This window comes from Callithrix jacchus, chromosome 12 (genome assembly GCF_049354715.1).
Source record: "Callithrix jacchus isolate 240 chromosome 12, calJac240_pri, whole genome shotgun sequence".
NCBI classification, from domain to species: domain Eukaryota; kingdom Metazoa; phylum Chordata; class Mammalia; order Primates; family Cebidae; genus Callithrix; species Callithrix jacchus.
The window spans coordinates 93,860,213-93,873,646 of record NC_133513.1 but is presented as its reverse complement, the minus strand read 5'-3'; the positions used below and the strand labels follow the sequence as shown (position 1 = coordinate 93,873,646).

Sequence of the window (13,434 nt, the reverse complement as noted above, 5' to 3'; positions counted from 1 at the left end):
TCATCTACATCCCTTCTTGCCATAATGGAAGCACTAGTACAAAATAGAGCACACATTTTTAGAAATAGCATGGAGTCTAGAATCTGCTAAAACGCACATAATACACAGACTCAGTTTACTTATACTGTTTCAAGTGGGCTGAGCAAATACATTTACCAGAATTTCACTTGGCTTTCATGTTTTGTACTACATCATATCTCCATCTATATTTAAGCAGTCCTTCTTGGAAGGATAAATTGATCTAAATACAAACGTGTGTGAGAGTTGTACCAGATCATATATGCTCCTGATTTGGAATTTCTTGCACTTTAAGGATCCTATTCCAGTGTGTTTAAAAGCCTAACACCTGGCTGGGTGTGGTGGCTCACGCCTGTAATCCCAGCACTTTGGGAGGCTGAGGGAGGTGGATCACTTGAGGCCATGAATTTGAGACTGGCCTGGTCAACATGGTAAAACCCTGTTTCTATTAAATACACAGAAATTATCTGGGCAGGGTGGCACGTGTCTGTCGTCTCAGCTACTTGGGAAGCTGAGGCATAAGAATCATGGGAGGCAGAGGTTGTACTGAGACAAGATTGTGCCAACGAACTCCTGTCTGGGTGACAGGGGATGCTGTCTAAAAAAAATAGTCTGACACCCCCAAAATATACATTACTATTGTGTATTAATTTTTTTTAAAATGGTCAGTTTTATATTAGACAAGATTATGTTTCAATAACTGGTGATATTTACTATACTCTTTGTCCTACTTTTGCATATTTTAATTTTTCCACCAAAAAGACTGAAAAATATAATTTTTAAAAAGGCCTAACAAAAATTATACATGTTGATCCTCCATATGGTTGCAGAAGTTCAACTCAAATTCTTGTTGTAGGAATGACTCACTCCATCATTTCATTTAGGTCTCTGGTCAAAGGTCATTTTGGAAAGGCCCTTTCCTGACTGCCTTATATGAAATAGCATAGCATCTGGCTTTGCTATACTCATGTCCCGCTTTATTTTAATTTGTAGTACTTAACTACTACCTGACATAATAAAATCAACATTTACTTGTTTATCTAACCCTCTGTCTAGGACAAAAGCCCCACGAAGGCAAAGGCTTTGTCTCTTTCACAGCTCAATCTCTAGCAACTACATTAATGCTTAGTTCATAGGAAATCCCCAATAAACACATTTTTGTTGGATGAAGAGCTGCAGTTTTAGCAAAAATTCAACTATCATGAATTTAAATAATATAGCTCCAGCAAACAGTCCCTCCCTCAGTTCATTTTTAATCTGCCAAAGATCTTGACTGAGTTTAGAAACAGTATTAATTTCATATGCACTCTGAGTCAAACTGTAATGCTATATAAAAAACTAATAATGAAGTTTTAAGTAACATACCTTTGTGTTCCAATCTCTGATGTTTTTCATCAGGTTTATCAGGAGGCTTTGAAAGTCTACTAGAGGAATCTGTTTCAGCTGTTTTTCCAAACTCATTTTAAACAACATTAAAATCAGCAACATTATTTCACGATCCTGGTAACCTTCTGGATGTATAGATGTACACAAGCCCAGAAACTGTTTAACACAAATGCACAGACAAAAATATTTTAGGAGTCATGTTTTACTTATAAATCTTTTGACAAAAGATGCAAAAAAGAACTATACAGAAAACAAACATCAGATGTCTAGAGAACAGAAGGCAAGAACTACTCAATGTTAATAGTTGAATTAAGTGGCATTTTCTTCTCCATTTTCCATTTTTGACATTTTCTTAATGGTTCAGTATCACCAATTCAATTCAGCCACTAAAAATGTTTCACACTGTCATTATTAACTCTTTCTTTTTTTGACCTCCTTTTTTTTTTTTTTTTTAAGCTCTCACTCTGTTACCCAGACTGGAGTGCAGTGGTGCAATCTCGGTTCACTGCAACCTCCTCCACCTCCCAGGTTCAAGTGATTCTCCTGTCTCAGCCTCCCCAGTAGCTGGGATTATAGGCACCCACCAGCAGGCCTGGCTAATTCATTTTATTTTTAGTAGAGACAGGGTTTCACCATGTTGGCTAAGCTGGTCTCGAACTCCTGATCTCAGATGATCTGCATGCCTCAGCCCCCCGAAGTGCTGGGAGTACAGGCATGAGCCACCTCGCCCGACCTCTGTTATTAACTTCTGATCACTAAGTTACATTGAAAGACTTTTTTCTTCATACGTCCTACATATAAATAAACTATTGGTTTCAAAACTGTTTTATGATATAATTGACCTAAAGTTTCTGTTCATCACTAATATTAAAACAAAAATAAAAACAGCAAAAAAATCTTTAACACAAAGATTATTACTAAGAAATTTCAGAGACTGGAAATCACCTGGTAAGAAACTAAAAGATTTTATTTTAAAAAACCCTTAACCACAGACTAAATTATTCTAGCTCTGTGCAAAAGACACACACAAGTTTTTCCTACCTTAACCACATTTAAAATATTGGTTTCAGGAAGAGTTGAAAAAATTGGCTTATAAGATGAATCTTCACTTTCTCTTCCTCCTGGTGTTGTCTGCGTCTCAGAACTATTGAGAAGCGAGTAAAGCAATGTGAAGTTAGGCACAAAATATATTACTCACTTTAAAAAATAATGGGCTTTTAAAAAACTGTTTTATCAAGGTATAATTTACATACAATAAAAGGAATGTAACCATTTTAAGTTTTAATAAGCACATATACTAACGTAACCACCATTCAAATCAAGGAGTAGAATATTTCCATTACCTTCAAAAGTCTTTTTCTGCCATATCCAGGTCAATCTGTTATCCCTGACTCAAGGCTAACATTAATCTGATTTCTAATTTCTACCTTTATGCCATCAGTTTTCTCTTGAACAAGTTACATTTTTTTTTTTAGACTGAGTCTTGCTGTCACCCAGGCTGGAGTACAGTGGTGTGATCTTGGCTGACTACAACCTCTGCCTCCCAGGTTCAAGTGATCCTCCTGCCTCAGCCTCCCAAGTAGCTGGGACTACAGGTGCATGCCATCATGATTGGCTCATTTTTGGATTTTAAGTAGAGACAGGGTTTCGCCCGTCTCTGTTAGCCAGGAGGGTCTTGATCTCTTGCCCTTGTGATCCACTAGCCTCGGTCTCCAAAAGTGCTGGGATTACAGGCATAAGCCGCTACGCCTGGCTGAATAAGCTACTTTTATATGGTATTATCCTCATTGCTCTTGGTGTTAGAAAGCTATGTAGAAGGTGGCTCTGACTAAAAAGAATTCATAATAGGTAAAAGACTCATAAGTGGCCTAAAGAAACTGCCACAGCAAGATACAGAAACAATCTAAAGCACTCTAATTCTGGTTATCCAGAGGCTATCAGTGAAGATTCATGAAAGAGGAGATGCATGAACTTGCGTTTCAAAAGAGAGATAACATTTTACATTTTTTGAAATAAATAATACTTTTATTTATTTATTTAGAGACAGAGTTTTGCTTTTATTGCCCAGGCTGAAGTGCAATGGCACGATCTTAGCTCACCGCAACCTCTGCCTCCCGGGTTCAAGCAATTCTCCTGCCTCAGCCTCCCGAATAGCTGGGATTATAGGCATGAGCCACCACACCTGGCTAATTTTGTATTCTTAGTAGAGACAGGGTTTCTCCATGTTGGTCAGGCTGGTCTCAAACTCCCAACCTCAGGTGATCCACCTGCCTTGGCCTCCCAAAGTGCTGGGATTACAGGTGTGAGCCACCATGCCCAGCCTATATGGTTTAAATAAAATCAAAATACATTAAGGTACAGTATGCTGTAATAAACTGCCCTCCCAGCTCCGTTCTTTATAACTATTAATTTCCTCCCTAAGACAATTACTACTAGTTTTAGTTCTTCCTTCCATTGGCATTTTATGTATAAAAAAACAAATATGAATATAGGTCCCGCTGTGGTTTAAGAAGAAATACATGAGGTTAGATCCAAAATGGTCGATTAGGAGCAGCTCAGGATTGCAGCTCTCAGTGAAAGCACAGAGGGTGAGTGGACGCCGCATTTCCAGACAGATTTTTATTGCCCACAGACCATGAGAATCCCAGGTGGATGAGCCCCAGGAGTCGCCAGCGCAGCTGCTTTGCCAGCGCCCCGGGACGGCGGTTCTCCATACAAAATACACAGGTCTGGGCACTGTTTTAGCTGGTGATTGGAGCTCCAGGAAGGCAGAGTTGCCCATTCATCTGATTAAAAAGGGGACTGAAACAGGGAGCCAGGCCAGGAGATTCCCGAGCAAAAAAACGCCGTGAATCTCAGCACCGCTGCTTCAGCTGGCACAGTGGGTCACTGCACAGGAAATCACACAGATCCCAGTGCCTTTTCAACAGGCGACTGGAACACCTGGGAGTCGACTGTTCAACTAAAAAAAAAGGCTCTGAGGCAGGGAGCCAGGTGATCAGGCTTGGCTGGTCCCACCCCCACAAAAAAACAGCAATTGGAAACGCTCTGGGTTGAGAGTTTCACAGCAAGCACAGCTGAACCCAGGAAGGTCCAGCTCTGTGTGAGAGGGGCGTCCGCCATTACTGTGGCAGCCCACTGTTGCCGAGGCAACCTGCCACTACAGAGAGAGTCCGCCATTATACAGGTGGGCTGGCTTTGCTGAGGCAGTTCTAACTATACCAGTATAAACGGGACTGCAGGGAAGTTCACACAGCAGCTGGGCAGAGCCCATAGCAGCTCAGCTCTGCAGGTAGACAATGACTAAGCTGCCTCCTCGCTGGACAGGGCAGCCCTGATAAAAAGGCAGCAGCACAATGGAAACTCATAAATAAAGCCCTAACTACTTGGCACAGAGCACCTGGGGGGAAATAAAAGGGGTTTATGAGTTCTGCTGCAGCAGACTTAAACATACCTGCCCAGCAGCTCTAAATGAACAATGGAGATCACAGCTCAGCACTTGAGCTCCTATAAAGGACAGACCATCTCTTCAAGTAGCTCCCTTACCCCCATATATCCAAAGAGTCACCTCATAAAGGAGAGATCAGACCGACATTTGGTGGGTATCCTTCTGGGACAAAGATAGCAGAAGAAGAAATGGGCAGCAACCCTTACTGTTCTGCAGCTGCTGCAGGTGATCCCCAGGCAAGCAGGGCCTGAAGTGGACCTCAGCAGTCCTAAAGCAGAGAGGCCAGACTGTTAGAAGGAAAACTAAGAAACAAAAGGAAATAACTTCATCATCAACAAACTGGACGTCCACTCAGAGACCCAATCTGAAAGTCAACAACTACAAAGACGACGGGTGGATAAATCCACAAAGATGGGAAGAAACCAGCGCAAAAAGGATGAAAGCACCTGAAACCAGAACGCCTCTTCTCCTACAAGGGATCACAACTCCTCACCAGCAAAGGAACAAGGCTGGATAGAGAATGAGTGTGATGAATTGACAGAATCAGGCTTCAGAAGGTGGGTAATAAGAAACTTCTGTGAGCTAAAAGAACATGTTCTAACCCAATGCAAAGAAACTAAGAACCTTGAAAAAAGATTTGATGAACTGCTAATGAGAATAGACAACTTAGAGAGGAATATAAGTGAATTGATAGAGCTGAAAAACACAACATGAAAACTTCGAGAAGCATGTACAAGTTTCAACAGCCGAACTGACCAAGCAGAAGAAGGGATATCAGAGGTCGAAGATCAACTCAATGAAATAAAACAAGAAGGCAAGATTAGAAAAAAAAGGGTAAAAGGAATGAACAAAGTCCCCAAGAAATATGGGACTATGTGAAAAGACCTAATCTACATTTGATAGGTGTACCTGAATGTGACAGAGAGAATTAATCCAAGCTGGAAAATACTCTTCAGGATATTACCCTGGAAAACTTCCCCGACCTAGCAAGGCAGGCCAATATTCAACTCCAGGAAATACAGAGAACACCACAAAGATATTCCTCAAGAAGAGCAACCCGAAGGCACATAATCGTCAGATTCACCAAGGTTCAAATGAAGGAGAAAATGCTAAAAGCAGCCAGAGAGAAAGGTCGGGTTACCCACAAAGGGAAGCCCAACAGACTCACAGCAGATCTCTCGGCAGAAATCCTACAAGCCAGAAGAGAGTGGCAAGAAAAGAACTTAAAGAAAAGAACTTTCAACCCAGAATTTCATATCCAGCCAAACTAAACTTCATAAGTGAAGGAAAAATAAAATCCTTTGTGAACAAGCAAGTACTCAGAGATTTCATCACCACCAGGCCTGCGTTACAAGAGCTCCTGAAAGAGGCACTACACATAGAAGGAACAACCAGTACCAGCCACTCCAAAAACATACCAAATGCTAAAGAGCATCAATACAATGAAGAAACTGTATCAACTAACAGGCAACAGCCAGCTAGCATCAAAATGGCAGTATCAAATTCACACATAACAATATTAACCCTAAATGTAAATGGGCTAAATGCCCTAATCAAAAGACACAGGCAGGCAAATTGGATAAAAAGTCAAAACCCATTGGTGTGCTGTATCCAGGAAACCCATCTCACATGCAAGGATACACAAAGGCTCAAAATAAAGGGATGGAGGAAGATTTACCAAGCAAACGGAGAGCAAAAAAAGCAGGAGTTGCAATTCTCATCTCTGATAAAATAGACTTTAAACCAACAAAGATCAAAGAGACAAAGAAGGACATTACATAATGGTAAAAGGATCAATGCAACAAGAAGAGCTAACGATCCTAAATATATAGGCACACAATACAGGAGCACCCAGATACATAAGGCAAGTTCTTAATGACTTGCAGAGAGACTTAGACTCCCACACAATAATAGTGGGAGACTTTAACACCCCATTGTCAATATTAGACAGATCAACGAGACAGAAAATTAACAAGGATATCTAGGACTTGAACTTAGACCTGGACCAAGCAAACCTAATAGATATTTACAGAACTCTCCACCCCAAATCCACAGAATATACATTCTTCTCAGCACCACATCACACCTACTCTAAAATTGACCACATAATTGGAAGTAAATCACTCCTCAGCAAATGCAAAAGAATGGAAATCATAACAAACAGTCTCTCAGACCACAGTGCAATCAAGTTAGAACTCAGAATTCAGAAACTAACTCAGAACCGCACAGCTTCATGCAAACTGAACAACTGGCTCTTGAATGCTGACTAGAAAAACAATGAAATGAAGGCAGAAATAAAGAAGTTCTTCGAAACCAACAAGAAAGAAGACACAACATACCAGAATCTCTGGGACACATTTAAAGCAGTCTCTAGAGGAAAATATATAGCAATAAATGCCCACATGAGAAGCAAGGAGAGATCTAAAATCGACACCCTATCGTCAAAATTGAAAGAGCTAGAGGAGCAAGATAAAAAAACTCAAAATCTAGCAGAAGACGAGAAATAACTAAGCTCAGAGCAGAACTGAAGGAGATAGAGACACAAAAAACCCTTCAAAAAATCAATAAATCCAGGAGCTGAATAGACCACTAGCCAGATTAATAAAAAAGAAAAGAGAGAATAAAAGATGCAATAAAAAACAATAAAGGGGATATCGCCACAGATTCCACAGAAATTCAAACCATCATCAGAGATTATTACAAACAACTCTATGCACATAAACTAGTAAACCTGGAAGAAAGGGATAAATTCCTGGACACTTGCATCATCCCAAGCCTAAACCAGGAAGAAGTCGAAACCCTGAAAAGACTAATAACAAGGTCTGAAGTTAAGACAGCAATTAAGAGCTTACCACCCAAGAAAAGCCCAGGTCCAGATGGGTTCACAGCTGAATTCTACCAGACATACAAAGAGGAGCTGGTACCATTCCTTTTGAAACTATTCCAAATAATCCAAAAAGAGGGAATCCTTCCCAAATCATTTTATGAGACCAACATCATCCTGATACCAAAACCCAGCAGAGACTCAGCAAGAAAAGAAAACTTCAGGCCAATATCCATCATGAACATAGATGCAAAAATCTTCAATAAAATACTGGCAAGCCGATTGCAACAGCACATCAAAAAACTTATCCACCATGATCAAGTAGGATTCATCCTGAGGATGCAAGGCTGGTTCAACATACGCAAGTCTATAAATGTAAATCACCACATAAACAGAACCAAAGACAAAAACCACATGATTATCTCAATTGACGAAGAGAAGGCCTTTGACAAAATTCAACAGCCCTTTATGCTAAACACCCTCAATAAATTAGGTATCGATGGAACGTATCTCAAAATAATAAAAGCTATTTACAACAAACCAACAGCCAATATCATACTGAATGGGCAAAAACTGGAAGCATTCCCTTTGAAATCTGGCACTAGACAAGGATGCCCTCTGTCATCACTCCTATTCAATATAGTACTGGAAGTTTTAGCCAGAGTAATCAGGCAAGAAAAAGAAATAAAGGGTATTCAAATAGGAAAGGTGGAAGTCAAATTGTCTCTATTTGCAGATGACATGATTATATATCTAGAAGACACCATCGTCTCAGCCCAAAATCTCCTGAAACTGATAAGCAACTTCAGCAAAGTCTCAGGATACAAAATCAATGTGCAAAAAGCACAAGCATTCCTATACACCAATAACAGAATTAAAGAGCCATATCAAGAATGAACTGCCATTCACAATTGCTACAAAGAGAATAAAATACCTAGGAATACAACTAACAAGGAACCTAAAGGACCTCTTCAAGGAGAACTACGAGCCACTGCTCAATGAAATAAGACAGGACACAAACAGATGGAGAAACATTCCATGTTCATGGTTAGGAAGAATCAATATCATGAAAATGGCCATACTGCCCAAGTAATTTACAGATTCAACACTATCCCCATCAAGCTACCAATGACCTTCTTCACAGAACTGGAAAAAACCACCTTAAACTTCATATGAAACCAAAAGAGAGCCCGCATAACCAAGTCAATTCTAAGCAAAAAGAACGAAGTGGGAGGTATCACACTACCAGACTTCAAACTATCCTACAAGGCTACAGTAATCAAAACAGCATGGTACTGGTACCAAAACAGAGATATAGACCAATGGAACAGAAGAGAGGCCTCAGAGGCAACACAACATATCTACAACCATCTGATCTTTGACAAACCTGACAAAAACAAGCAATGGAGAAAGGATTCCCTGTTTAATAAATTGTGTTGGGAAAACTGGCAAGCCATGTGCAGAAAGCAGAAACTGGACCCCTTCCTGACACCTTACACTAAAATTAACTCCAGATGGATTAAAGACTTAAACATAAGACCTAACACCATAAAAACCCTCAAACCATTCATGACATAGGAGTAGGCAAGGACTTCATGACCAAAACACCAAAAGCATTGGCAACAAAAGCCAAAATAGACAAATGGGACCTAATCAAACTCCACAGCTTCCGCATGGCAAAAGAAACAGTCATTAGAGTGAATTGGCAACCAACAAAATGGGAAAAAATTTTGCAGTTTACGCATCTGACAAAGGGCTAATATCCAGAATTTACAAAGAACTAAAACAGATTTACAAGCGAAAAACAAGCCCATTCAAAAGTGGGAAAAGGATATGAACAGACACTTTACAAAAGAAGACATATATGAGACCAAAAAACATATGAAAAAATGCTCATCATCGCTGGTCATTAGAGAAATGCAAATCAAAACTACATTGAGATACCATCTCACGCCAGTTAGAATGGCAACCATTAAAAAATCTGAAGACAATAGATACTGGAGAGGATGTGGAGAAACAGGAACACTTTTACACCGTTGGTGGGAGTGTATTTAGTTCAACCATTGTGGAAGACAGTGTGGCGATTCCTCAAGGACCTAGAAACAGAAATTCCATTTGACCCAGCAATCCCATTACTGGGTATATATCAAAGGATTATAAATCATTCTACTATAAGGACACATGCACACAAATGTTCACTGCAGCACTGTTTACAATAGCAAAGACCTGGAACCAACCCAAATGCCCATTGATGATAGACTGGACAGGGGAAATGTGGCACATACACACCATGGAATATTATGCAGCCATCAAAAACGATGAGTTCGTGTCCTTTGTAGGGACATGGGTGAACCTGGAAACCATCACTGTCAGCAAACTGACACAAGAACAGAAAATCAAACACTGCATGTTCTTACTCACAGGCGGGTGTTGGAACAATGAGAACACATGGACACAGGGAGGGGAGCATCACACCCTGATGTCTGTTGCGGGGGGACCTAGGGGAGGGACAGTTGGGGGTGGGGAGGGATAACATTGGGAGAAATGCCAGATATAGGTGAAGGGGAGGAAGGCAGCAAATCACGCTGCCATGTGTGTACCTATGCAACAATCCTGCATGTTCTTCACATGTACCCCAAAACCAAAAATGCAATAAAAAAGAAAAGAAATACATTTGGTCTTTGTTCCCAGTTCCTGGCAAAGAGCTCCTAAAACCTCTGGAACTTCTGCTGAGGTAGGAGGAGCCTCTTTTGTTATACATAATAAGCCCTTTTCAATGATACCTAAATGTATGCTAATAAAGTGACGCCTGGAGGACTGGGGCTGGCTGCCTGAGTTATCAAGTGTGTGATTAGAAGAATGAAACTTTCAGTCCCACCCAGAGAGGCTAAAGATTAAGTTAATCACCAATGGCTAATGCTTTTATTAACTATCCCCAGTGTAATGGAGCCTCCATAAATACTCTAAAGTTCAGAGAGCTTCTGGATTGGCTAAGGCATCAAGCTGATGGGAGGTGGGTACAGTGGGATGACTCACACCTGAATCCAGAGTGGCTGAGGCAGGTGGATAGCCTGAGCCCAGGAGCTTAAGACTAGCCTGGGCAATATGGCAAAACTCAGCTGGGCCTAGTGGTTCACACCTATAATCCCAGCAATTTGGGAGGCTGAGGCAGGCAGATCAGAACACTTGAGGTCAGGAGTTCAGGAGTTCAAGACCAGCCTAGCTAACATGGTGAAACCTGGTCTCTACTAAAAATTGAAAAATTAAGTGGGTGTGGTGGCAGGCACCTATAATCCAGCTATTCAGGAGGCTGAGGCAGGAGAAATGCTTGAACCCAGGAGGTGGAGGTTGCAGTGAGCCAAGATTACACCACTGCACTCCAGCTTGGGCAACACACACACACACACACAGACACACACACACACAAAAGGCAAAACTCTGTCTACAAAGAAAGAAAGAAAGAAATGATGGGAAGGTGGAGTACCCGGAGAGGCCAGGGAAGCTCCATGCACTGTCATCCCTATACCTTGCACGATGTATCTCTTCCATTTGGCTGTTCTTGAGTTGTACCCTCTACAGCAAACCTGTAATAGGACATAAACTCCCTTCCTGAGTTCTGTGAGCCATTCTAGCATATTATTGAACATAAAGGGGAGGAGGACTGTAGGAACTCCTGATTGATAGCTGGTCATTTAGAACAGGAAGCCCAGACTGTGATTCCATATAAAGTGGTGGCAGTCTTGTGAGATGCAGTCCTTAACCTGTGGGCTCTGTGCTAACTCTGGGTAATTGGAACTAGAATTGCATTAAACTGTAGGACATCTAGTTGGTGTCTATGGAGAACTGGAGAAATTACAATGTGCAGAAAACCTATACATTTGATGTCAGAAGTGTTGTGAATGTAGAGAAACAGTTTCTTATCCTTTATCACTCCCCCCACCTTTAATAGAAATGCTGGTATATTATATACCTTCGCACCTTCCTTTTCTCACTCAGCAATGTGTCTTGGAGATAATTCCACAGCTACAGGTAAATAACTTATTTTTTTAAATAGTTGCTTAGTACTCACTTATGCCCCTTCCTCGTAACCTTGGGGAAGTTGCTTAACCTCTCTGTGCCTGCCTTACTTTTAAAATGGAAATGAAAATCTTACTAGTATTTGTAGTAACTACTAAGTGAGGTACTATGTGAAGCCCTCTGAACAGAGTCTGCCATAAAGCAAACACTACATAAGGGCTAGTCATTAAGATGTGGAGGGACAGCAGGCAGATCAATTTGATTAGAAAGCTGACAACAAAATAGAAAACAGGTCAGGGTAAAATCAGAGAGTCTTAGATATAGGGTATAAAGGTTTGAGAACAGTGGAGAGAGAGAGTTCCTTCAACAGTGAAAAGAGTATCTTGGAGGTGGAAAGGGCCTGGAGGTAAGATTTTTTGCCAGACTAGGCATAAAAAGAGAATCTGAATTAGACTGACATTGGAAATGAAAAGGAATGAATAGATAGGACATAGGTGGAGGAAAAGGAAAATAGGGATGTGAGAATTGAAGGGATATAGAACTGAAAGAGGTCAGAATGTATTTAGACTCAAATTTTAAATCTATATATCTAGCAAAATAATGGTCAAGAAAAGAACTGTACTAGTTAGTAGTATCCCTTATCTGAATTCTCCCTATCTAAATATTTACTCGGACAATCTGCAAACATTTTCACTCTAAATCTACTATTTGTATGGAGAACTTGCCATGATGAATATGCATATACACACCAGCTAAAATGGGTAAGCTGTGAGTCCTGATTTAAAAAAGAACAGTCATGGCCAAGCACAGTGGCTCATGCCCGTAATTCCAGCACTTCGGGAGGCCAAGATGGGAGGATTGCTTGAGCCCAGGATTTTGAGACCAGCCTGGGCAACATAGCCAGATCCAGTCTCTATAAAAAAATTTAAAAACATCGGCCAGGCATGGTGATGTGTGCCTGTAGTCCCAGGGTACTCAGGAAACCGAGGCAGGAGGGCCACTTGAGTTCAGAAATTCAAGGCTGCAGTGACCCATGACTGTGCCACTGCACTCCAGCCTCAGTGACAGAGAGAGATCTCATCTCATTAAAAAAAAAAAAAAGTAAAAGAACAGTGAGTAGGACTGTATCTTAAAAGGTCCAGCTAGGCACGGTGGCTCATGCCTGTAATCCCAGCGGTTTGGGAAACAGGCTGGTGGATCGCCTGAATTCAAGAATTCGAGACCAGCCTGGGCAACACGGCAAAACCCTGTCTCCACAAAAAATAAAAATAAAAAAATTAGCAGGGTGTGGTGGTGAGTACCTGTGGTCTCAGCTATTCAGGAGGCTGAGGTGGGAAGATCATTTGAGCCTGGGAGGCAGAGGTTGCTGTGAGCTGAGACTGTAAAGCAAGACCCTGTCTCAACACACACACACACACACACACACACACACACAATTTCCAGACTCACGCTTATAACCGGCATTTTACTACATGGCACTCATTTCTTCACCAGATCACTTGTGTTAAGCTTGTGCCCACCTTTACTCACCACTATACAACAATAGTGACTAGAGCCACCACCACTGTTTATTGCTAATACTGTACATGCTCATTACAGTAAACTAAGAAAAATTCAAATTTTCTTATGTGTTGTATAATACATAAAATTACCATACACTACTGAGTTCGTTTAATGTTAAATAATAAAGTAGTAGGTATGTTAAATGTTTATAGTATGCAGAAATATGTGGCAACTTTTA

General features: G+C 40.9%; 1 protein-coding gene across 9 annotated transcripts in view; it reads right to left on the bottom strand.

Moving 5' to 3' along the window:
• The window catches only part of SLF2 (SMC5/6 complex localization factor 2), a 62,485-nt gene that overhangs the window by 17,507 nt on the left and 31,544 nt on the right, over window positions 1-13,434 (bottom strand). For all 9 annotated transcript variants that reach the window (XM_035268782.3, XM_054243243.2, XM_078346276.1 and 6 more), the window contains exons 12-13: window positions 2,446-2,548; window positions 1,384-1,560 (exon numbers count right to left, since the gene is read on the bottom strand). In XM_035268782.3, coding sequence (XP_035124673.1) covers window positions 1,384-1,560; window positions 2,446-2,548 — 280 coding nt within the window. The remainder of the gene's footprint in view (window positions 1-1,383; window positions 1,561-2,445; window positions 2,549-13,434) is intronic.